Here is a 26,370-nt window from a genome sequence, read left to right as displayed (position 1 = left end):
GGTAAGTGTTCAGGGTGTTGGAACGGATTAAAATGATTTTACATTACTTTTAATGCCAAAAACGATTTTCGGTGATTGACCAAATCGGTTTTCGAACAGGGTTCTGGAACGGATTATGGTCGAGAACCGAGGTTCCACTGTATATGCATTACCTATGCCCATTGTGTCACAAAACAAATAGAGTTATTCTGATTACTTACATGTTGAATGTTACCTTAACTCTGGTAAATTGAGTTTGAGAAAACTGATTTATGCCCAATTAAATGTACCTGCACAGATCAGCCTCCAGGCGATGCAATTTTTCGCTGAGTGTTGTCCTCTCTTTCCTCAGGCCATCACAGTCTTTCTGCAAAGTTGTACACTGCTGCTGGAGAGCCGCACATTCCACTAGGAGTAAGCAAGATTGTTGGTGAAGACATTTTAAAATCTTTGACACATAATTTGCTTTGAGAATAATTTAAAGATTATGATTTAAGGCTAATATTGAAATTATGTAATACAGTCGCTCCCCTACCTACGACCATTTGACCTACGCAAAACGGTACATAGGAACATTTTTTGGGGGATGTCGAAACATATCCGGACAATGCTGTAAGTTAGATTTTGTATTGTGTAGTACTGTAGTGCCTTCTTTCCGCCGCGTGGTGCTGTTAGAGGTCACCCAGCATCCACCCTGAAGAAATCCAGCTTCTACTTCCTAGTTCATGTGTAAACACACTGCACTGTCTCTTTAGCAAGCCAAGAACGTTGACATTGTTTTTGTTTAATATCTCGTGCATCCATTCAATATGGTAGGTTCAAAGGAGCAAAACAGAAGAGGCGAGCAGGTTTTTTTTTAAAATGAAAGTAGAATAAAAAAGCTTGAAGCGGTTGAGAAAATGGTAGGATCGCTTTTTCTTCGTCCACTTTTTACCACGGAGAAGGAAGTCGCCTAACTCTTACAAAAGTAAGTTGAATTAACTTTATTTATCTTTATATCTTTATAGTTGACCAGCTCGGTGGCCTTGGGGGTATGGCGCCTGCCCCGAGACTGGGAGGTTGAGGTTCAAGCCTCGGCCGAGTCATACCTAAGACTTAAACATTGGTACCCGTTGCCTCCCTGCTTGGCGTTCAGCATTAGGGGTTGGAATTGGGGGGTTTGGTCACCTAATGTCTCCCAACACCTCAGTTGGGTTGAGCGAGGAGGCGGGGAATCCCCTCCTCTGAATCAATCTCCCAAAAAGAGTCAGAACGGACTCTAGCCACCTCCCACTAGGAGGATATGGCTGTGGTATATAATATATATATATATATATATATATATATATATATATCTTTATAGTCATGTTTATTTGTATATCCCTTAATTACAAAGAGTCTCAAAGGGCTTCAAAGACAACAGAATGTCAATGCCTAATGTGTAGTTTCGTTTTTCTAGTCTATGCTTTATCATTCAGCCTGCTTTGTAACGTTATTGAGCATAGCATTTTCTTAATTGTTTATTTTTCAGTTTCAAAACAATACAGGTTACCTTAAATATACTCATATAAACCTTAAACATACAAAATATAGCACTGAAGCAACTTACAAAGAAATTAAACTTACGAATGATCGTCCGGAACTTATCTCATTCGTAAGTAGGACACAGTCTGTAAATGCAGTGATTTCATTTATCTTTATTTGCTAATATTTTTATCTGTAAAAAAATTAATTATTGGGATGAAGTTCCTTATTTTCTATTATTCAACAACAATAATTGAGTTCCCCACCACCATTGTGTGTGTCTATTTTTTTTCTTCAAATGCAAGTCAAAGGCAAAAAATGTACAATGTTTTTGATGCCAAAAACAACAACCATAAAATACTCAAAAATCACTTTCATGTGAAGCCGTTTAAACCTGTTTTTTTTTTTTATGCGCAGTGGTTGGGAATGACAATTTTGGTGCCAGATATCTCATATTCTGATAAATTTGTCTCATACCCTGGAGCTGACTGGTATTATTGTGTTGCATCTGCTGCTGTGCAAAGTCCTCCTGCAACCGCCCGATCTCCACCTCATACTTGGATGCTGTACTTCTCCAACGTTCCAGCTCGCTGCGTACACTGGTTAGGTCCTCCTGCAGGGTGATTATGTCCCGCTCCCGTTCAGCGGTGGACGTCTCGACGGCGTGACGTAGAACTAGGATCTGTGATGGTAAGGACAGCATATACGGGGTGTGTAACTGCGGAGGTGTGACGAGCAGAAAAAAAGCTTACCTCTTCCTGAGCAGAATAGAGATCTTCTCTTGTGCTTGAGATGGTGTTTTCCCTCTGCTCTCTCAGAGCTTCCATGTCAGCTTGCAGTTTTCCAAGCTGAGCTATACATGCACAGAATATAATAGTACAGTAGTTAAAATTCGTAGGTAGCAAAAGCAAACGAATGGTAAAAGAAAAACGGGGTACATCTAATCATGGTACATGTTATTTAGGGATGCTTTTTTATTTTAAAAGTGCTGTCCGTAATTTGAAAATGTTACTCTCTTTCCATCTCCGGGATTAAAGCCATGATTGTTCGTGCACTTGTTAGAAGCACTCATATTTTTGGAGTTTGGGTTGGCGTCTTGACTGTATTTGAAACAGTCCTTTTCTTAATATTACCAAAAGAAAACCTTGAGCAAGAGCATTAAATCACTCCCCAGACCATCTCACCCATGTATTCTTTCTTCCAGCCTAATGTGTTCCGCAGCCAGACCACCTTTGGTAAAAGTAAGATGAAAGCAGATAGGCGTGGTGGAAAAAAATATAGAAATTCTTTTAAACTGCATTGGGAATAATTAATAGAGAAAATATTTAAATTTCAACTGTTTAAGGACACCTCAAACGACACACCCTATCTTTAATTTCATCCTTCACATCCAAAATTGTTTTACTATCAAACATTGGATCTAACATGTGTAATTTAACAACTACAATCTTTTTTCTATTTGCTTATCTGTTATTTAACTTTTGTCTTAAACATTTTTTGGGGTAACATTTCATCATGTTTGATTTTTTGTGTTTATGATTTATATCTTTTAACATTCTTACGTTTTCCCCTCATGTTTTCAAAATTTTAGTAATATACCGTGGATATTTTTTTGATTGAAGGTTTTTTTAATTTGATGAATGGCTTAATACTTTGGTGAATTTGGAGGTGGGAAATTTTTTACATTTTCTTGTAACAAATAATGTCAGTTGAATATTTCCATTTGTTTCCAAGTAAAATTGATTTATTTTATTTATTCCATCTATTTGACCACATATTTTAGCATATATTTTTGTTTGACACGCCCTCGAGTATAAGGCACATACCTAATTTTTTTTTTAGAAATTGGTATGAAATATGTTTTCACTTTTCTCAGATTTAACTAAGCATTGTCGTTTCCTGTGTCATGCTTTTTTGGTTTTACATTTTTCAGGACAACTTTCTGTTTTCTCCCTTCTCGAACATTTGTCTCTGCTACTGTGAGTAAAAATCGTGTGTTACTTAGATTAAATGTAATGCTTTTTCGTATGTTATCTATATCACTGGTGGTCTAGTGGTTAGAATTAGCCAATCTCTCAGCCTTTACCCGAGTTCAATTCCAGTTACATCCTATGTTCTGCTTTGGGTTTAGCGATATTTTTCGACTGATCAATCATTGCACAAATACCGTAATATATTACCGTAAAACATGCACCCAAACAGCTATTTTTTAAGTAAAACAAATGAAGTCACATTATACATATTTTATAACTTTCAATGACATTTTTTCCGCAATATTTGTGTTTTTCATCTGATCTAAATCCTCCCAGCATTTATGGTCGAACATAAACATAATAAAAACAATAATAAGCATATAATTTCTGTTTATTTGCTGACTTTTTTACTTATGAGTATTACACTAAGTTAAATTTTGCATGATGCTTAATTTCACCAATATGAATCATGAATTAAATATTTCTGTTTAGAATCTTTCTCATAATAGGATTTTTACCTTGTCAGTTTTCATATACAAGAGTGTGAGTGTGTGAGCTTGCTTGCACTAACTTTGCAGGTACTGGATCTGTTTAGTGGACTCCTCAGTCTGTTGAGAATTATTCCTTCTCTCCTTCTCTAGTAGAGCTGCAGACACATATGCATTATTTAAAATATGTTGAGAAGCACCTTGTTATTGTTATCATTTTTAACCTTGAAGCTCGAGACATTTCTGTTTGCCAGTGTTGGCTAATTCCTGAGCTTCCAGGAGCTCTCTGTGGAGGTGGTGGATGACCTGCTCTGTGTCATCGGGCTGCAAGCCAGCGCGATGCAACTCAGCTACAAAACAATCACATTTCAAAATTGAGATTTAACTGGAACGCTTCAAAGGCTATTACTAATACAGGAGACAATTGGTAACTAATACGAGCATTGCTAGTGAAAAATTTGAATAGTTTATTCAAAGTGCGCTTTACATTAGCAATCACCCAAAATAACGCACTTTATAAAAAATAACTGCAAAAAAAAGTACTTTTAGGGTTTGCAGAAGCCATCAAAGAGGTCATATTAGAGGCAGGTGGTATGATGATTGTAGAAATTGTGATCTTAAAGAAATGTAAGGTCGTTAGATCTATACTTAATGAAGTGCATTCTGTTCAGGAATGCAATTTGTTTTCTCATTTATGTAATATTTAGTATTTCATTGTTCTTTTCATGTTAAAATTAAATATTGATATGACAGAGCGGCTCTCTATGAAGTGCTCATTAACATGCACACGCGCTTGCAAAGCTGCTGCTGTTTGGCAACAAGACCCGGAGGTCAGTATGTGGATCGGTGAATAGTTACTTGCGTGTAGCAGCAGAGTTAGGTCGCTTTTATGAATGCGTAAGAATATTACATAAAATGAAACCATAAAATTTTGAAATTACCTTCTATAAAGCAACGTGACAATATCCATCAAGTTAGGCAGCTATAAATACAATACATTATTAATTCATTATCTATTTTTACATGTGATACCTGGAGGGAGACACGAAGCATATGTAAAGAGCCCTCTTAGTAGATTCAAGTCAGTGTGTGCCTAAGTGTAGTGAGCAGAAATAGTCTTTTTATTCAATGTGGGGGTTATTTTTAAATTCCAGGCACATATGATAACATTTTGCATGTTTGAATTGTCCAAAATAAAGAATACTTAAAAGGCATTTTCTTCTTCTAGTTTGACGTGAAAAGTACCTATTCAGAACCGAACACATTTCTAATCAACATTTTTGCCATATCACCCACCTCAGTGGAATTATGGTTTTACTATTGACAGAATAGAATATTTAGCCTAATATAAAGCAGTGTCGATTTAACCTATATCATAACTCTTTTTATTAGTTTATTTTTAGTTAAAAGACCAGGACAAAACATCGTATGCTGCCGGGGTTACCTTTGAGCAGAGCTACTCTGTTGAGCGGTTCATTGAGGTCCTGGTCATCCATGTTGCCGTCTGAAACACAGTGGTCAATCATTACCGTTTCCACTTAAGGACTTTTCTTTACATTGGGGTGTTATTTTCATTAAGTTACATTTATTTGCTTAATTAAACAAGACTCATTTAAAAAATGTTTTTTGAAGTGCTGAAGACATTCTTAGGGTATCAAGTACCACCTCAACAAGTACAGAGAAACTGATGACAACTACCGTATTTTTGAGACTATAAGGCGCACATTTAAGTATTTAAATATTTTCAAAATGCGCGGAGCGTCCTATCATGTACTGTGGCCTGTGTGTTGTGTTGTTGCAGTAAAATAGAGGACACCATGAGAACTCTTTAGAGGAAGTGTAAGCCTTTAATATTTATAAAAGAATTAATGGGTATGAATGTATACTAGCATGTAAACATCTGTAAGTGCATACAAGAGGGCATGTGAGTGTGCATAAGTATGTTTGTAGCAGTGTGTATGTCTAGAAGAGAGGATGTGAGAGAGTAAAAATGTGATATCAGTGTGTATACACAGGGGCGTGTACCTATATGCGTATGTGTGCGTGTACAAGAGTGTATGTGTGTATTGTATGCGTTTTGCAGACCGTTGAATATGGTTTATTCCAAGCTTCGCCATCAAACTGTCCCTCATCACGTGCCCATCTAAAGCCTCACGCATATTTGACAAAATCTGTAAGCATCTCAACTGAGGATCAGCATTTTGCCTTCGACGGCAGGTGCCACATTCTTTCGCGCCGGTGTTGCAATCACAACAGTACTCTTCCATGGTATCTTTCCCATCAGCATCATGTCTTCTTCCACAATACATTGCTATTCACGTAGATATCCGCATATTTTTTTGAATGCTGTGATAGCAAAAATAAGCTACAAAACCGATGTCGCTCTGGAATGCTCACAGGATCCCAAAAACGTGATCAACACAACTTGAAGAATCTCTTAAAATGGCATCTGGTGTGCCGTAGGACCGCACTGACAATAATGCTGATCGTCAATGGCATCTCGCTAAATGGCGCCTCCTCTGCAAGGTGCTTCACAGCTATTTGAAAAGACAAATTAAGCAGAAGAACTTTGAGCTTGGTTTAGTTCCGGGAGGCCTAACATAAGAACTATCCGCTGAACATTGGTGTGAACCAGCTGTTATTAAAAAAAAAGGCTGGGAACGGCGAGGGATGAATAGATGACTGACAAAGTCCAGTTTTACCAAAAGTGGAACAAAAGTCACACCACAAATTGAAAGTGGATCAAAAACGCTTGGGCTTAAAAGCCTGGAACATTACCAAGTACGCAGAATAGCCCGACTGAAGAAAATGAACCTGGGATGTTTGATGTAGATTTAGTGCAGCTGTTAAATTCAGAAACAGAAGATAAAGGTTTGAATGAATCCTGATTACCAATAAAAAATGTTTTCTTTAGGCTCCATTTTTGTTCTTGTATCAAATTAATTTACCATGCCCACGCCTATTGGTGATTTAAAATCATGTAGATTTAGTGCACCTATTTAATTCATTAATACTTAATAAAGAACAACCTAACCTTTGCTCTTGCTCTGCTTTTTCAATATGTACACTTATGTGTGTGTCTTGTTGGTGTAAGGTGGACATTGTAGAAGACACCATAATGGTAAAGGGAACTGTGATAACAAGGTGTGAATTGTTCCTGCAAAGGTTTAGAGTATTGATATTGGATTGTGTATTAAAAATATCAGATTCACTGTAAGTTTGTGTTAATAGAATAACGGCACACATGATCAAGACTACACCTTTTAATATCTGTGGTATTTATAGATGTAGTTTTTGAATAGTATGACAAGGATAAAGGTCATTTTTAGCTGACCTGATGTATCATCACTGCTTCGGTCTTTGCTTGGGCTCAGGGTATCAGACATGTCAGATTCTTTGATTTCCATCTGGTTTCCTATAGAATCAAACAAAAATGGCAATCAGTGACTACATGTAACTTTGAAAAAGCAAGTCTATGTACCGGTAGGTAGTCCACACTAACCTGAAACATTCGATAAACAAGTCATCATTATTACCATTGATGAAGCAGTCCCAACACCACAAAAGGCACAAAAGCCTTGGTTATCATGCAAGTAATTGGTATAGTATTAAGAAAAGATACTGAACTAATACAATTGAATAGTGAGACAAATATGTTCATACACATTTCAGGAATTAACCAAATTTAGCCTCGGATTATAGCAGTTTTAAATCATTCAATGTGTATGGATTTGCTATTTCATATTTGCTAAAAGAAATCAAACGTATTCGTTATATAAGGAAAATACAAGTTAGGACATAATCTGAATTGTGTTGATTACTTTAAACTTGTGTTTGGTTATTCTATTAAAAGGATGAAGTAAAGATACAGTGGGACCTCGCTTTTTCGCGGTTCGAGGGTTCAGAGCTTTGCAGGCCTAAAAAAAAAAAAAAAAATATATATATATATATATATATATATTTTTTTTTTTTTTTTTTAAGCATTTTGGAAGGGGCGTCGCTACTTCGTGGATTTTCCCTTTTCACGGGTGGTTTTGGTCCCCATTAACCACGATAACTGAGGGATTACTGTATTTATAGGATACAAGGAAAATCAATGTTTACTTTTAAGATGTTCCGCACTGGTGAGGATGTCATCTCCTGCTGTCTCGTTGTTTTGTAGGTGCGCATCTAATACACACGCAGATAAAAATAGACGTCATGTAGCACCCTTTGTGGAATGCCCGAATTAAACACCTCTTCTTAAAAATGATTTCACCATCAAAGTTGGCCAGCTTGTGGATGGACGAGCTGACGGCTTCCTTTAGCTGCTTCACTGCTACACATGCAACAGAAACAAAGAAAGGTAGCAAATATTAATAAGATTAGCTAAAACTCGCATTACCATTTATAAAATTGACATTTCCTGACTGTGATAATGAATGAAAAGCTGTTTTATCAACTTAATATTTCAATTGAGCCATTATCTAACCATAAGGTAGCAGGTGAACTGTTAAGAGTTGGTGTACCTTCCCATAAAGCGTCTTCTTTGATTGTTTGGTAAAAAATGAAAAATAAAATATATATAATTTATTTATCCAACTAGCAGAGAGAGCCTTTTTCATTTAAAAAAATAACTTTTTTTAAGATTCTAACAAAATCAGTACGGTCCATGTTCATTGTCCAGTAACCCCAAAAAATCTCAAAATTCTTTGTGTTAATAAAATATTGCAATCCATAAAATATGTAAGAGGACAAAACTCATAATCAAAACAAGGATCATTTCCTCACCCGTTTACAGAAAAATGTGAAGAACAATTGGCTAGCAACCAGTTCAAGTTGTACCTGGCGAATTGCCAAAGACAGATGGGATAAGCAGATGAGAAAACGGATGGATGGACGTTACAAAACACATTTATTGTTATTCATTGGATGTTGGACTCATTTAATAAAAAATAAGTTGTTCATGACTGCAAAAACAAACATTCGGGATTTTTTGAGCTGATACACCCAGAAAGAAAACGAAACAATCTAGAAATGCAAGATTTTAAGCATCTTGCAAATAAACATAACTAGAATTTAAAAGGTGATGCTTGGGGATTGACCCAAGTTTTAAGTGCATGCTAAGGAGATTTCCACGCAATTTTTTGTTCTCATGCAACTGCATCAGTTGCTGAGAAATAATCCGACCGTAGGAGTCCAGAGCCAAAGGAAGGTTAAAAAAAGACTAATAAAAACTCAAAAAAATATATAATCACAGTGAATAAGAGCAGATGATTAACATCAGTGAAGATGTACTCACGCGGACAATCGATCAACTGTTGGATACGCATTGTGTCTCCTCCACTGTTGTTAACGTGACAGTTGTCTGACAAAAAGAGAGAGTTACTAGGACCACTTGTCCAATCCCTAATCACTCAGGACAAATGCATGGGCCACAAAACAGCCTGAAGACGAAGATATAGGGCAAAGACTCAGGAAGAACAGACACAAAAAATAGTCTGGGAAAAAAAGATCTGAGCAGAAAGATGTGGAAGTTCAAAATGGTAATATGGGTAAAAGAGGTGGATGGACCAGAGGTAGAAAGCTCAAGAGACAAACACAAATGTTGCTTCGATCAAGCAAGAATGACTTGAAAATAAATTACAGTGTTTTTGATAACCGAAAGGGCAGCATATACACAGGCAATTGACCTCAAGTGTGGTACAGTTTCTCCACAATACTGATCTCAGCGTGCAATTCCAAATATTCTACCACCCAGTCTCACAAACTTTCTGCCACTTTCCCTTTACAAATTGATATGTAATGACTTTGGATAGTTGTCAAAAATAATTGCATGCATACAGTAAGCACAAATTGTATTGTAACCAGCGTATAATTAGAATAAAGTTATTTAGCCTAGTACAAGGTTATTCTATGAACAGCCTACTGGCAAAATAACAACCTGCAGAAGAACCGGCCTATGGTCCCTACGACAAATACGGTAAATAAATTCCTACAGTGTTTGTTTCAAACTCCTCAAACAGTATTCTATAACAATAATTATCCAACAATGCATTGAGTTGACTCATGGCTAGCAGTGCTAACAAGTCCAACACAACGGAAATCCACTTTTCAACGTCAAATTGACCATGAAATCCATTCAACCCTCATAATATTCACAAGGTTGAAGTTCTACCTATAAAAGTATTTATAAGGCTGTTAAATGAGCTAAAGAAAGTTGATGCATACACCAGAAGAAACTTGTTTTTTATTGGCAGCCTTTTACCACTTCCCAAACATTTCTAACCTGACTAGAATGCTGACTTTTAAAATGTGGCACAACTAATTTCTGGACGTTTTGGTTTGACTTGTTACAATTCATTATTGCAAAGCCACGTATGATGACAATAGCTCAGATATAGGTTCAAAGAAATGCATGTTAAGTCAAAAACACTGGCTATTCAAGTCAAGTCATGTTTATTTCTATAGCCCTTTTTCACAAAGTGACTCACATATTCAAGTAAAAAGTAAACAAATACATTTGAATTATTTCTTTCCAATTCAAGAAAAAGTATAGTTTGCATCAGTGTGAATAAGCTTTAATTATCCAATTACTTATTGAAGTTAACCATTTAATTGTGTTGTGGGCATTGTCAGCAACTCTTTAACATGCATAATGAGGTATAATAACTGTTATAATAACATAATAACTGTTTTTTATATTGTACAAATGCAAAGTAGATTTCATAGGAAGCCAGTTGCTCATTTTGACAATTACTGGGCACTGTTGGTTGACTATTAAATCATTGTCACTATATGTTGCTATTCTTTGATTTCCACACCCTTCAGGGCTGAACAGTTTTTTTGTAACCTTGAAGATTTACAAACAGAGGGGGCCAAGAGAAAGGGATTAAGGATGGGATGGAATTGTGTTATCTGAAAGCGTACTCTGGGTCCTTTTTACAAGTTCAAAATCCATTAAAGTCTTTTCTCTTTATTTTGAGTGTCTACTAAACTTTAAACCTAACACGTAACTTGTATTGCAACTCAGTACCTTTCAGGTAAAATAATCAGTAAACATCCATTTTCTATGGAAACTATGGCAACACTGCTCTTTGCATTTGCTCATTCTGCCTTGAATGTTTGCTTAATTTACCAAAGTCAGATTCACAAGACCTGATTGTGCCACAAGGTTGTGTATCACGACCCATGTTCAAGGAAAGCGTCCCCTCTATTTATCTTTACTGAAATGAACAGAAGTATAATCAATTTATTTCAAACACCCGAAAAATAAATAGCAAAATACTATTTGCATCAACAACCCATTTAAAAAATGCAAGCAGGGAGTAATTATGTACAAAAAGGTCATCTCAATGCAGCACTGCAACAAAACAATCAGAATAAATCTATTGCTACCATCCACGGCTCCTCCAACAGCACCTTCGTCAGTGTCTGTATCTTCATCATCCTCATCATCCTCCTCCTCCACTTCCACATGGCTCCCAGGCGGCTGCGGGTTTGGTGTATCAGTTACGGGCTGGTCCTCCAAGGCCAAGGATTCAGGGGAGGCTTTGTCTTCATCTGTCATGCGACCACATCACACAAATGCTGGTTTGCAGAAGGATCCTTCACCAAGTGGCGGCCAATTTTGCAGTGTAGGTATGGAGGGTCAGGCACCAAGAGTATTTCAGTGAGCTCATTCCAACACCAAATGCCAATCAGTTGGCCCTGATCCTTCTTTTCACCAAAGAAGCATTTGAAAATTCACCCAGATACTGCATAATCAGTCATAGAGAAAATCCAAACACCTGCCCCAGAAATTCTTGATGACCTATGAACTAATTCAGCATGTCCCAAGTTGAGCCACTTGAGCGGTGAAGAATAACAAGAAGAACAAGACAATGTGGACAGTATCAGATAGAATGGAATGAATAGCATGCAAAATGAAATGCAACTGGAAACATGCAGGCAGTTGTCATGCAAGACGTGGATGTGACCGAAGTACACAGTGGTTGCGACCCATGTAACCAGAAGAATGACAAGTGGGACTCACCCAGACTGTTGTTTTCCTTAACACTTTTCTCCTGAAGCTGTTCTAAGCGCACTGTGAATGACAATAGTGAGGTAAAATGGTGTTGGCTAGCTTTATGGTCGCCGTTAGCATGTGACGGGTTCTATGCCCTTTCCTAATATCCCTCCCTAAACCATACTTTTATGATAGTTTACCCTAACACTTTTTTTGTTGTAAGAAAAACAAAACCAATATTGACATTAGAACACAGAAAACAGCTTGTGAAGGATGTACATAATCATTGCTTTCCCCACCTTATGGGGTTTTCACTTGATGTGTAATAAAATGCTTTATCCAGCACACCATCACGGCATTTTCCCCACTATACAACATCAACAACAAATTATCTAACGCCCCCAAAAAACGTACAAAATTTAAACCTACGTTACTTACTGTGAGTCACGAGTCTCATACGTCTAGTTATCATCGCTAAGGAATACGGCTGTAACTAATCGACGATCGGTAAAATTGTTCAAAATGAGTTGATTAAAGCAACATGGTTTCCTAAGGTTACGCCAATCTTGCAAGCGGACGTTTAAAAAAAAAAGTTTTTATTTGAATCTGCCGTCTACTCCAATCTGCACCTACCCATTAACTCCAATATACCATCTTAAGTCAGATATAGGGTAAATAACATTTAGTTTATCCTCTGCATGTGTATTTATAATGTGATTTAATCATATACAAGTATATTACATATAAATAATACTTACTACATACTATTTTGTATTTTGATGTTTTGGTCTGGGATTCCGGTGGTTCGGAACGCGTTAACTAATTAGCATAGGTCTAAAACACTCGCAATATGGCAATTTTACTTTATGACCCTCACCGAAGAATGTATTAAATGTTGTAACCTGTGGGTCTACTGTACTTTTTACAAAATAAGTCATTTGGATAAAACAGAGGAGGTGCCGTTTGGTATTTGCAATTTAAGTACTTTAGCCCTGCACTTGTATGCCGACAACAATATATGTGACAAGATAGCAGCCCATTATTCAAAGCACACACGGGTGTCATATATAAGATCTAAATTCTCACACGTGTAAAACAGTCGCCTCGAGGTTTCAGACTGAAAATTTACTGCAAAATACATACACTTATGAGTTCAAGGTATAGTGTTGGAGTAATGATCACCGGCTTCCTCTCGACCTTTCAATTTAAACAGCAGGTCTGACAATTATGTTCTCAATTTGTGATTTATCACGATTGCAATTGAGTGATCCGTCTTGAATTTACACAAATTTTCAAAACATCTTTTTATTACCGGAAAAAAAAAAAAAAAAAAAAACCTAGTCATTTTTGGGGCTAAAGAAAAAGGCAGTATAAAAACATTTGCGGAGTACAAGGATGACTGTTTTGAGATTCGAAAACAACACAAATTTGTAACTGAGAATGAGTATCATCAACTTTTTTCCAAACTCTTTATACCAAGTATGCTGCAGATTGTATGTTAAGAGTGATTAATCTGCCAAGCCAGAAGGAAATCTAGCTATAGCATTAAATATTGGAATTAAAAAAAAAAGTATGGACATTAACATTTACTTGATGCAACTCTTATTTGTGTGAGGACCTGATTAACAACACACGCAATATATTCATGGCATATAGTTCATTTAGACCATTTAGTTTTAACTTTTAGTTTTCCTCTCTAAAAAACATATAGAATGCAGTTCCTTTAGTATTACTCAAACTAGTTAATCTAATTTTTGAACAGTTAGGGTTAGTTTTTTTTTTTTTTTTTTTTTTACAGAAAGTACCAGAATCCAAAGCTTGGAGTCAACCTACAATTTTGTGTTTTCCATGAAAAAGTCATACCTTTATTTATCAAATGAGTTGTCCTATGTCTGTGTTCTTTTGTCCATACTTATCTCTTCCTTTTGTTGGCCTTGAAGGCCAGCATTTCGGAGTCGCTTCTTCACTATAGATGTTGACACTAGGGTTTTGTGGGTACTATTTAATCAAGCTGCCAGATGAGGATGTGTAAGTTGTCTTTTTCTCAAACTAAAGACTGTACTTTTTCGCTCTCTTGTTGTGGTTACAGCCCAATAGTGCTGTTCTATGAAGGGAGTAGTATGCAACATTCTAGGTGATATTCAGTTTCTCAATTGGAATAGCCCTCATTTCTAAGAACAAGACTGTAGAGTTACACATGACTTTTCTCTTTTTCTGGCCATTCCGAAAGTGTATTCACACATACAAATGTGATGCTCCAGACCAGCTCAAAGGAAGGTCAGTTTCATAGCTTCTCTAAATACCTAAACTGTTTTCAGGTTTTCTAACAAAAATCACGCAGGAGTTTCCTAATAATATGTTAGCATTCTTACGCAATTAGCCAAAACAATGTACTCTTGGGACACTGGAATGCTGGTTGCTGGAAATGACCCGCTATACACCTATGTAGACATTGCATTGAAAAAACAGACATTTGACATTAAGATAGTCACTATGTTAAGAATATATGGGGTGTATTTCTAATAAGTTTAAAGCTATCTTTGTTGAAAAATCATTGCTTTTCCTCCAAAGAGACATTTCTAAGTGACCCTAAAATTTTGAATGACAGTGTAATTGTAAGGCAATTGATTAAGTTTGTGGTGTGGGTACCCTGCAAGGCAGCGAGCCTCTCATTGGTGAAGTCGTTGTCAGCCTGCAAGGCTTCAATGCGAGCCTGTAGAACCTGCTCCTTCTCCTCCATCTCTTCAATGCGCAGCTCTAGTTCCCTCTTCTCGGATGCCCCCTGCTGAATCAGCTCTTCTTGGCGGCCTTCGGCAGCCTGAATGCAGACCCAATAGAAACATTTATGCAAACACAATGCCATTTTGAGATTTTATGACAAATGAAATTGTACAATTACAATTAATCAAGTGTGTGTGCGTGTGTGTTGGGGTGCTTTGACTAAAAACAAAACTATCAAGAGACTTTACCTTGAGTTTGTCAGTGAGCTCTTTGATCTCATTGACAGCAGCGTTGTACTTATTGGCCAGCTCCCTCAGCTCCTCCTGGCTCCGCTCAGACATTTCCTTCAGGTGGGTGCACTCGTCCTCTGTGTTGCTGAGGGAGTGCTGCAGGCCGGGACAATGATAAGACAGTTTCAAAACACACTTTTGTGTTTGTGGGGCATAACACAAAAGGATTGCGGGTCATACCTCCACCTCTGACAGCTTCCTGACCACTTCAATCTTTTCCTGCAAAACCCGCCGGAGAGACTCTTTGGCTGTGGTCTCATAGTTGTGTTTGTCCTCCTGCAGGGCCAGCAACTCCTTACGAATCCCATCCTCAGTCTGCGACTATAAGAAAATTCCCAAGTTAAACTTGGTTAATATCCATATCCACAGGAGGTGAATGTGTAAAGATTTTATAAAGCAGAGGAGAAAATAAACAAGGGCAAAGGAAAAATGACTCAAGTAGTAGTAGTCGAGTGATGAAGTGAGTCGGTGCATTGGCTTATTAATGTGCATTGGCTTGGAAACGCTTATTCAAATATGACTTAATTGCACTGAACCATTGATATCAATTAAAATTACATAATTATGATTGTGCCTGCATGTGGTTTTAAATATTTAAGGGATAGCCATTTTCCAAATAAGATGAAAATATAATTTTAAAACAGAAACAAAGTATCCAGCCACCTTTTTGCCTATATCGTGTAGGTACTAAACAAGTTCATGGATTCCTTAATCACCTGGGTCCTTGGAGCACACTTCCTGTGGTGTGCCTTGGGCAAGTACAGCCTTACGTCATCCATACCTCTCAAGGCTGTTTTGGGGGGATTTGCTCTCTAACAATATAAATTACTTTTATTTTTAACCTCAAAGAGGGATTAATGGCGATGGGGTTGTAAGCAAAGAGGGAAATCTGGGGCCCAAGTGACACAATTACAAATCAAAGCGTAATTTTGGAAACATGAGCAGTTAACTGAGGTTGCGAGTACGTCCATGCTATTATGTGTTACCTTGGAGTAGGCCTGCAGTTGACAGCCCATCACCTCCAGTCTGGACAGCAGACGATCTTCATCAATCAGAGCCTAATGAAGAGTGTTTTGAGAAATACTTTCACCCAACTATCGTAAATTCCGGACTATAAGCCGCTACTTTTTTACCAAACGTTCAACCCTGCGGCTTTTTCAGTTATGCGGCCAATTTATGCAATTTATCTAACGGCCGCCAGCGGCGCTCGAGTACAAAAGGTAAGATTTAGACCGGTGGAATATATGCGCAGAGGAACACTGCACCTTCTTGGCTTGTACATAAATTCAATTAGCATAAACATACCCTCATCATGCAAAAAGCAAAAAGAAAGGCACATCAAAAAATCCACCATCACCAACGGGTTCCGAAAAGCTGCGTGACGGAGAGGAGGGCACAGAATCAGGAGTGGATGATACTTTCAGCGACAGTGACAGCGCGAGTGAGGCTGCGGGAGCGTGGGACGACGTCTATATGACAAAGTTTCATTCCGACACTGAGGAAGACGACTTTGATGGCTTCAGTTCTAAGGAGGAAGATGAGGACAGTTTACCGTGATTTTTACAAGTACGGTATGTTTTTTTAACAGACCCGTTTACGGTGTTGCGAGCGTGTTGCTAGCGTGTTGCTACAGTTAACTCCCCTGTCACAGGCACCGTTTAGGATGAAAGTTATATTATTATTATTAAAGTTTTGAAAACTCTCTCGGTGTACCGTCTTTCTTTGTAAATATGTGTAACCATGTGTAATATGTATTTGCAACTGTATATTTTTGTAATGTATTTATTTTAGACACTTATTCTGATATGTTTTGCACGGGCGGATAAAAAAGAAGGGGCCGAACAAACGCGGGGTGACGGGAAGTGGGGTAAACGTGTGACCTGTTTGTGGACGCGGAGGAAAATAGTGGATATATATTTTTCCCACCCTTACCTTTGGAAATATACACTTTTTTGCTTGGATTACTTTCAACGGGACTCTGCAGGTCTGCACCAAACCTTAAGTAACGGTATCATTCTCCGTTCATTTTGCCGGCTGTGATTTTTGGACTGTGTACTTTAATGAATGACCTTTAGTTTCAATCGCGGGACTTATAGTCGGGTTTGGGTTAATTTTGTGTTTGTGTTACATTTATTAATGTGGGTGCATGCGGCTTATGTACAAGTGCGGCTTGTGTAAGTACAAAATCAGTTTTCCTCTTAATATGTAGTGGGTGCGGCTTATAATCAGGTGCGCTCTATAGTCCGGAATTTATGGTATTTATAATCCAATGGTCTTTAAATCCAACCATCCTTCCAACTATCTTTTGGCCATATCAGCTATGCACACATCTGTCCATCCAAGCTGTCTTTTCCTACCTGCCAACTACTCTCTGAAGCCTCCTGAGTGGTGGTGAGCAAACGCTGCAATGTGGCCAACTTCTGCTCCAGCATCTGCTCTCTGTGTAAGGCCTCCTGTAGCACAAACAAAAAAAAGTACATGAAAACCACACTGGATCTTTAAAATATTTTGAAAAAAAACTGAAAATGAGGATTGTTTATGTAAACCACAAATAGAATATTATCTGCTAGAGAATTTCTTAGTGTGTGTGTTTGTAAATTTGCATAAAACGTAGGAGAAAAACACGCTCTCTTTGGGATTGTAAGAGAAAAAAGTGACCAGTAGGTGTCGCTGTGTTACCTGTAGGTATTGGGAGAGCTGGAACAGTTCCTGAGAATACATACTGGGAGTGTTGGCTGTAACCTAGAAAACAAAAAAAGATTAAACTAACGTATTTGAGCGCTACATGCTCATTTTGTGTATCTTATATGTCAATTCATTTCATATAGACTGCTAGGTCAGCTGAGCTATGTATGTGCTTTGTGCTGAGTAATTTAAATTGTATACCTTTTTTGTTCTGTATGTTTTAATATTTGAAATGACAACATCACAACTCTTTGGGAGACAAGTTTCAAGACAAAAATACATGTTCTCCAACATAACTTCACCCAAAATAAATTTGGTTTGTGGGCATTACGCATTCATAATTTGGTGATCAATTAATTCATGCAGTGTTAGTACACCCTTTTCATTTTAAAAATTCAAGAACATTTTGACTTGCAAAGCTAATTAAATTTCTCAAGTAACATTAAAAGAAGAGCCAATCAAATTGACCAAATATCTCGATGGTCCAACAGCTCCATTTTGAATTTGCCAGGAAACGATAACAACTGCTTTGCTTTAGTTTCAGCGTGAAAACGCTCCTGTTATATATTAGACAACATACATTCCAGTGTGAATCATGTATTTTGCAGATTCACAAATATATTTGTGTTTTACATATGCAATATTTAACCTTGCGTGTGCATTTATCAAGGCATATGATTCTTAGATTTTGAGTTAATCGCAAATATATTTGTGGATATGAACAATACGTGTGTAAATGTTTTTCAGACAGATCTCTCTCTCTCTCTATATTGGTGTTTGGTAAAATGACGGTAATATGTAGCTTACATTTTCAGTTGCAAGAAGTTCTTCCCACTCTAATTTCCCACTGGGAAACACCAACTTCATTTTTACATGGCTTATAATATCAATAACTGATACCTAATCCTTGCACTACTTAAAACTTCATAGTGCCCTGTTTAGGTGTATCGTGCACCTTCCCTCTTGGGCGTGACTCGAAAAGAGCGATGACGCTTTATAGGACAATGCCATACAAAGTACCGTATTTTCCGCACTATAAGGCGCACCGGGTTATAGGGCGCACCCCGAAAAAATAGTTTTTGGTCCTATTTTTGATATACATAAGACGCACCGGATTATAAGGCGCTACAATGGGAACGTGGACAAAACAGTCAGATAGTTCAGTCCAACTTATTACCCCCTTAACATTCCGAAAGCTTGCAAAGACGCAAATACGTGTCGAGAACACGTGCGGATACGGTGTCCGTAAGATGTCACTCAAATGCATCGTTCAATCATTCGGAAGGTTAAAGTCTTGGGATTCAAGAAATGCTAACCATTCCTTAGTATCTATTTTCTTTTTCGCTCGCAACTTTACTGTGCATATGACAATTAACACTTGGAATTGAGTTTAATTTAAAAATAGACACTCCATTCCATCCATTATCTGCACCGCTTATCACAGAAACATCGAGTTCAGTCTGAAACAAGAGACAGGGACAATATAAAACCCGGAGAAGCTCACCAAAGTCGTTGTGTTCATAATAATGTGCAGCCAATGTCCTCTTATATCCGTGAGGGTAGTAAATCCAGGAGAATACAATGTTTACAAATACAGAATAGAAAAAAATGCTTTCTCTATGAAGTCAGCCACATGCTATACGCATTCATCTTTTTCGGCCAATTGCAGGCTTTGTTTGCCGTTCAAGCCAATGCCAGCCTGTAAATGATAAAAAGGATCCGCCCCTTGACCTCCAAATAACTTTAGCCATTAGTGATCGATTCAACTGATGATTGACACATTGGTTAGCCAATGAAACGCCGATAAATAAAACCCAGCATACACCGCGTACTACTTGGCGTTCGGGGGATAATCTAGTCGGCGGCTGCAAGTTAGTTGGAGAACTTTGCATTTTTAAAATTGTTCCATAAATAAGGCGCACTGTATTATAAGGCGCATGGTCAGCTTTTGAAAAAAATAAAGGCTTTTAGGTGCGCCTTATAGTGCGGAAAATACGGTAATGTCAGTTGTACAATTTTGGAAAAAAACCTAATTGCAATTTTTTCAAACCATTATTTCAAATTCTGATTTCAAAATAAAAGTGAATTTTCTGTCCTACTTTTGTTTTAGTGCGTACTTAAAACCCCACTGTGTAATATTTGAACACTAAATGGCAATGTTGTCTAATGCGAAGGAAAACCAGTGCCACAGCAAGCAACAACACGGCAGACAAACATGGTGGCGACTTAAGTAGGCATTCCACTATGTAAAAAAAAAAAAATTCTAATCCTAATTTTTTTTATAAAAATTAGCAATGATATGATAGTTCATGTATTTTTGCCTTATATTCAAATCAATGCTTTTTTTACTGAATGAAAATGTTGTACCCCTAAACAGCACACTGTCCCCTTTTAATCATAGTGACATTCTTTACATTAAGAAAACAGCACCTTTTTCTGGGGAGCTTTGTTAGGGTTGCTGTCTGCTCACACAAGTATGGCAGTGTGCCGCTTGCAAGCTTTGCCTCGCCTTCATTGACGAGGGCCGTTAAAACTTGCCTCTCATTGGCTGGCGCCGTTAAAACCCTAACTGGTTGGCCAAACACTCCATCACTCAAATAACAGAGGAAAAAAAACAAAAACAAGGAACAATAAATCCTTGCAAAAAATAGAGTTTTGCGATTACACAATCACACTACGTCACACATCGCAAAATGGATTAGATTTTGGTTAATTGTGCAGCCCTAATGCCAGCTGGTTTTACTATCAAGGGAAAAAAAGCAATGGCAAAAAAATGCATTTTTAGGCAGACTTGACTTTCAAGCATTAAGCACTTTTGAACCCTTTAAAACATGTGTGTGTGTTTATATAAATGTTTACCAATTAAGTCTCTCCAAAGGGTGACAACTTGGATCGAATCACAAAAGTTAAAGAGTTAGCTTTAATGGAGCCTGGGTGTGCAACTCTATAATGAATCTTATATCTCATGTTAAATTATTGGTTCAACTCGGTTGCAGTGTTAAGCACGCACATGTTAAATTCCTCAGACAGGTTATGCAGGGGCCCCGTTTAGATGGTTGCAATACATAGAACAGAACAGTACAAAATGGACAAAAAAAACGTCTTGGTAACTTTCCAAACTCCGCTATGAGGACATGCATGGTCTGCACTGTGCACGTTCTCACTCAATCCACTCAGGCAAATATGTGGAACAGCGGACCGGCAGCAATCTCCACATTCCTAACATCAGCTGACCACTACTCGTTTTGTGTGTGATTCAGTGAGGCACAAAATATAAACACGTGTGAGTGAGAGAAACTATGATTAAAAGTGTGGCAACCAGGACAACATAACACATCAGGCACATTACCTTGTCTACAGGCAGCGGCAGTGGAGCCTGGATGACACTGCAACGACAAGAGGAGCACACTTGGTGGAAACAGAATGGAGGGAAAACACAAAGAACAGCACTGCTAACTACAATTTGAATAGTAAAACAATCCTCCTATTTTTTTAGTTAAGCGCTTGTGGAAACACCGAGGTCAAATTTTCACAGAATGATAAAGCACAGAAGTTCAACAAAATGGGGCGAAAGGGTTGAGTGATTGCAAAAACCTTAACTGTGTGATTGTCAGAACATTATAGGGGAATTGACAGACTTTTTTTCCTGCCTGGTTTTTAACACAATAAAGCTAGGTTAATGAGACACATTGTTAAAAAAATAGCGTCATAAGTAGTAAGATTAATCAAATCAGAATTGTTTGGATTAATAATTAATTAATTCAATACCAACCCTTTTGTAATTTCAATAAAAACACGATAGTGTGTTTAAAGCTTGTATTTTGTGAATTTATGCCAAAACATAAGTCATCATTTCTGTTCGATGGCAATCCTTTGACCAAAAGTAGAAAAATAAGTAGACTGGAAAAGAGAAAGGCGTTTCTCTAATTAACTCTCATTCTTTGTTGACATTCTTTTAAAAAGGGGACAATGATGTAATTTACAGTCGTTTGAGTATCAGTTAAGTTGTTATCAAGGATAAAATGTATTGTCTGAGGCAATCAAATGTTCACCTGCCCTTTACTGTTGAGAAATGTAATTGACAACTTTATGATAAGGGTGGGCAAATAGATCCAAATATCAATACTGAGCGAGCACTTGGATTGGATCCATACTATTGTCTTGGGATCAATGCAGTCTTCCCGTTTTAACTATCACTATAATAATGTGCAGGTGGGTCATAAGACATTAGATCTTTCACATTTGAGCCAACTGTGATTGCACTTTTTTTGCACAACTGACTTAATTCTCAAAATGTTGAGCCATTGAAGGTAATTCAGTTGACTTGTTGACATTCTTATGCAGTGTCTGTTGTTCTGTTACATTGCTACCCATTTAGTAAGACTCTTGACTTTTTTTTTCTAAAACAATTGCTGTAGTAAAAGTATTTAATTGATTAGTTTACACATTATTTGCATTACTGACTTTATTTTTCAACTATTGTGCAATAGAAGGTATTTCAGTTTTGTTGACATTTTAATTTGTTGAGTATTTATATTTTGTTCTACTGCTCCTTTTTGGGTTTGACTCTATTGAATTTTGTTTTGTAACAGTTGTTGTAGTATAATTATTTTAATTTCTTATATTGTCAAAGATTTTTACATTGAATTCTTACTACTATTTGCACTTTGACTTCATTTTTAAAATATTGTGAAATGAAAGGTATAGTTGTCATGTTATATTTGTTGGTTGGATCCCTTAATCACTCGGGTCGCAGGGGCACCATTTCCTGTGGTGTGTCTTGGGCAAGTATAGCCTGGTGGCACCCATCTCTCTCCAAGTCATATTTGTATTTTGGCTAAATTGCTCCTGGCTATTTGACTCCAGACTTTTTTTTCGAAAAAGTTGTAAGATAAATATTTGCGTTGTAGTTATTTAATAAAAAATATAACATTTTAGTGGCTAAAATCCGTGTGCCTTGTTTATCGTAATTATAAACTAACTTAAGGGAGAGGGGCTCAATTATTTAATGATCATGTCATTCCCAAGCAAAAAAAAGGATCAGTGTCAGTTTGGCATCAATCAATACTAATCTGTATTTACTTGGATCGGATGGAAGCCAAAAATTCCAGTAACGCCCATCCCTTGTTTACGGAATAAGAACTGTAAATTATTAGATGTTTAAAGGATTGCTAAAAAAAAAAATCAAAATGAAATTTATTACAATAAAGTCGTAAGAGAAGCTCTGCTATGAATCATCTCGGACTGAGGTTACAGTATGCGTTTTAGAAGTTTGAAATCATTTAACACTTAAAAAACAGAGCAGCAAGATTAATCACATTTAATCCTGGTTGCAGTTTTTGCTAAAGTTGATAGTCAATGATCTGCGTGTATCCAATTAGGCACCTTTAAAAAAAAAATAGTCAGCCAAGTTTTCGCCAACCAGGCTAGATCGGCATGATTGAGCATTTTAAACAACCAAATTAAATATACAGGGAGTGCAGAATTATTAGGCAAGTTGTATTTTTGAGGATTAATTTTATTATTGAACAACAACCATGTTCTTAATGAACCCAAAAGTCTCATTAATATCAAAGCTGAATATTTTGGAAGTTGGAGTGGGGCTTTTTTAGTTTTAGCTATTTTAGGAGGATATCTGTGTGTGCAGGTGACTATTACTGTGCATAATTATTAGGCAACTTAACAAAAAACAAATGTATACCCATTTCAATTATTTATTTTCATCAGGGAAACCAACATAACAGCTCAACATTCACAAATATACATTTCTGACATTCAAAAACAAAACAAAAACAAATCAGTGACCAATATAGCCACCTTTCTTTGCAAGGACACTCAAAAGCCTGCCATCCATGGATTCTGTCAGTGCTTTGATCTGTTCACGATCAACATTGCGTGCAGCAGCAACCACAGCCTCCCAGACACTGTTCAGAGAGGTCTACTGTTTTCCCTCCTTGTAAATCTCACATTTGATGAGGGACCACAGGTTCTCTATGGGGTTCAGATCAGGTGAACAGGGAGGCCATGTCATTAGTTTTTCTTCTTTTAGACCCTTTCTTGCCAGCCACGCTGTGGAGTACTTGGATGCGTGTGATGGAGCGTTGTCCTGCATGAAAATCATGTTTTTCTTGAAGGATGCGGACTTCTTCCTGTACCACTGCTTGAAGAAGGTGTCTTCCAGAAACTGGCAGTAGGACTGGGAGTTGAGCTTGAGTCCATCCTCAACCCGAAAAGGCCCCACAAGCTCATCTTTGATGATACCAGCCCATACCAGTACCCCACCTCCACCTTGCTGGCGTCTGAGGCGGACTGGAGCTCTCTGCCCTTTACCGATCCAGCCACGGGCCCATCCATCTGGCCCATCAAGACTCACTCTCATTTCATCAGTCCATAAAACCTTAGAAAAATCCGTCTTGAGATTTTTCTTGGCCCAGTCTTGACGTTTCAGCTTGTGTGTCTTGTTCAGTGGTGGTCGTTTTTCAGCCTTTCTTACCTTGGCCATGTCTCTGAGTATTGCACACCTTGTGCTTTTGGGCACTCCAGTGATGTTGCAGCTCTGAAATATGGCAAAACTGGTGGCAAGTGGCATCTTGGCAGCTGTACGCTTGACTTTTCTCAGTTCACGGGCAGTTATTTTGCGCCTTGGTTTTTCTACACGCTTCTTGCGACCCTGTTGACTATTTTGAATGTAACGCTTGATTGTTCGATGATCACGCTTCAGAAGCTTGGCAATTTTAAGAGTGCTGCATCCCTCTGCAAGATATCTCACTATTTTTGACTTTTCAGAGCCTGTCAAGTCCCTCTTCTGACCCATTTTGCCAAAGGAAAGGAAGTTGCCTAATAATTATGCACACCTGATATAGGGTGTTGATGTCATTAGACCACACCCCTTCTCATTACAGAGATGCACATCACCTGATATGCTTAATTGGTAGTAGGCTTTCGAGCCTATACAGCTTGGAGTAAGACAACATGCATAAAGAGGATGATGTGGTCAAAATACTCATTTGCCTAATAATTCTGCACTCCCTGTAGTGACATAAAACAGCATACTGGACTGTCTCAGAAAATTAGAATGTTGTGATAAAGTTCTTTATTTTCTGTAATGCAATTAAAAAAACAAAAATGTCATACATTCTGGATTCATTACACATCAACTGAACTATTTCAAGCCTTTTATTATTTGAATATTGCTGATTTTGGCTTACAGCTGAAAAAAACTCAAAAATCCTATCCCAAAATATTAGAATACTTCCTCAGACCAAGTAAAAAAAATAATTTTATAACAGCAAAACTAAATCAAACATTTGAAAATGTCCATTGATGCACTAAGTACTTGGTTGGGAATCCTTTTGCACGGATTACTGCATCAATCCGGCGTGGCATGGAGGCAATCAGCCTGTGGCATTGCTGAGGTGTTATTGATGCCCAGGATGCTTCGATAGCGGCCTTCAGCTCATTTGCATTTGTAGGTCTGGTGTCTTTCATCTTCTTCTTAACTATACCCCACAAATTCTCGATGGGGTTCAGGTCAGGGGAATTAGCAGGCCAATCAAGGACAGTGATGCCATGGTCAGTGCACCAGTTACTGGTGGTTTTGGCACTGTGGGCAGGTGCCAGATCATGCTGGAAAATGAAATACTCATCTCCATAGAGCTTTTCAGCAGATGGAAGCATGTAGTGCTCTAAAATCTCTTGGTACACAGTTGCATTTACTCTGGACTTGATGAAACACAGTGGACCAACACCAGCAGCTGACATGGCTCCCCAAACCATTGCTGACTGTGGGAACTTCACACTGGATTTCAAGCAACTTGGATTTTGCTCTTCTCCAGCCTTTCTCCAGACTCTGGCGCCTTGACTTCCAAATGAAATGCAAAACTTGCTTTCGTCTGAAAAGAGGACTTTGGACCACTCTGCAACTGTCCAGTGCTTCTTCTCCATAGCCCAAGTCAGACGCTTCTTCCGTTGTCTTGAGTTCAGAAGTGGCTTGACCATGGGAATACGGCTATTGTAGCCCATTTCCCGGACACGTCTGTGAACTGTGGCTTTTGATACCTGGACTCCAGCTTCAGCCCACTGTCTTTGAAGCTCCCTCAAATTCTGGAAGCAGCTCTTCTTCACAATTTTGTTAAGGCTGCGGTCATCTCTCTTGGTTGTGCAGCGTTTCCGGCCACATTTTTCCCTTCCAACAGACTTTTTGTGGATATGCTTTGAAACTGCACTCTGTGAACAGCCTGCTCTTTGAGAAATTTCTTTTCGTGTCTTACCCTCCTGATGGAGGGTATCAATGATGGTCCTCTGGACAGCAGTCAGATCAGCAGTGATTTAGTTTACTGAACCAAGCTGAGTGTTTTTAAGGCTCAGGAAACCCTCGCAAGGTGTTTCGAGTTAATTAGATGATTCAGGTGATTAGTTGAATAGCCTACTTGTATACTTTTTCATGATATTCTAATATTTTGAGATAGGATTTTTGAGTTTTCTTAAGCTGTAAGCCAAATTCAGCAATATTAAAATAATAAAAGGCTTGAAATAGTTCAGTTGATGTGTAATGAATCCAGAATGTATGACATTTTTGTTTTTTTAATTGCATTACAGAAAATAAAGAACTTTATCACAATATTCAAATTTTCTGAGACAGTCCAGTATATATTTAAATTATCTATTCATTCCTCTTTCATTCTTGCGTTGAAAAACGATTTTTATCATAAAGAACTGAAGGAAAAATACATATATTGTCTTCA

The 26,370-nt window shown here is 37.7% G+C and overlaps 1 protein-coding gene across 4 annotated transcripts in view; it reads right to left on the bottom strand.

Moving 5' to 3' along the window:
- The window catches only part of slmapa (sarcolemma associated protein a), a 56,864-nt gene that overhangs the window by 12,768 nt on the left and 17,726 nt on the right, over positions 1-26,370 (bottom strand). For 2 of the 4 annotated variants that reach the window (XM_088337634.1, XM_088337633.1), the window contains exons 4-22: positions 20,976-21,012; positions 17,621-17,683; positions 17,299-17,394; positions 15,928-15,999; positions 15,122-15,262; positions 14,900-15,037; positions 14,580-14,748; positions 11,958-12,008; positions 11,321-11,485; positions 9,225-9,290; positions 8,202-8,261; positions 8,048-8,113; positions 7,278-7,358; positions 5,388-5,447; positions 4,168-4,293; positions 4,027-4,101; positions 2,235-2,335; positions 1,960-2,164; positions 270-387 (exon numbers count right to left, since the gene is read on the bottom strand). In XM_088337634.1, the coding sequence (XP_088193760.1) occupies positions 270-387; positions 1,960-2,164; positions 2,235-2,335; positions 4,027-4,101; positions 4,168-4,293; positions 5,388-5,447; positions 7,278-7,358; positions 8,048-8,113; positions 8,202-8,261; positions 9,225-9,290; positions 11,321-11,485; positions 11,958-12,008; positions 14,580-14,748; positions 14,900-15,037; positions 15,122-15,262; positions 15,928-15,999; positions 17,299-17,394; positions 17,621-17,683; positions 20,976-21,012 (1,890 nt within the window). The remainder of the gene's footprint in view (positions 1-269; positions 388-1,959; positions 2,165-2,234; positions 2,336-4,026; positions 4,102-4,167; positions 4,294-5,387; positions 5,448-7,277; positions 7,359-8,047; positions 8,114-8,201; positions 8,262-9,224; positions 9,291-11,320; positions 11,486-11,957; positions 12,009-14,579; positions 14,749-14,899; positions 15,038-15,121; positions 15,263-15,927; positions 16,000-17,298; positions 17,395-17,620; positions 17,684-20,975; positions 21,013-26,370) is intronic. The other 2 variants (XM_088337635.1, XM_088337636.1) reach the window with 2 other exon arrangements.

Source organism: Urocampus carinirostris, chromosome 6 (genome assembly GCF_059441175.1).
Source record: "Urocampus carinirostris isolate Australia breed hairy pipefish chromosome 6, RoL_Ucar_1.0, whole genome shotgun sequence".
Classification (NCBI taxonomy): Eukaryota; Metazoa; Chordata; class Actinopteri; order Syngnathiformes; family Syngnathidae; genus Urocampus; species Urocampus carinirostris.
This window is presented reverse-complemented; position numbering and strand designations above follow the sequence as displayed.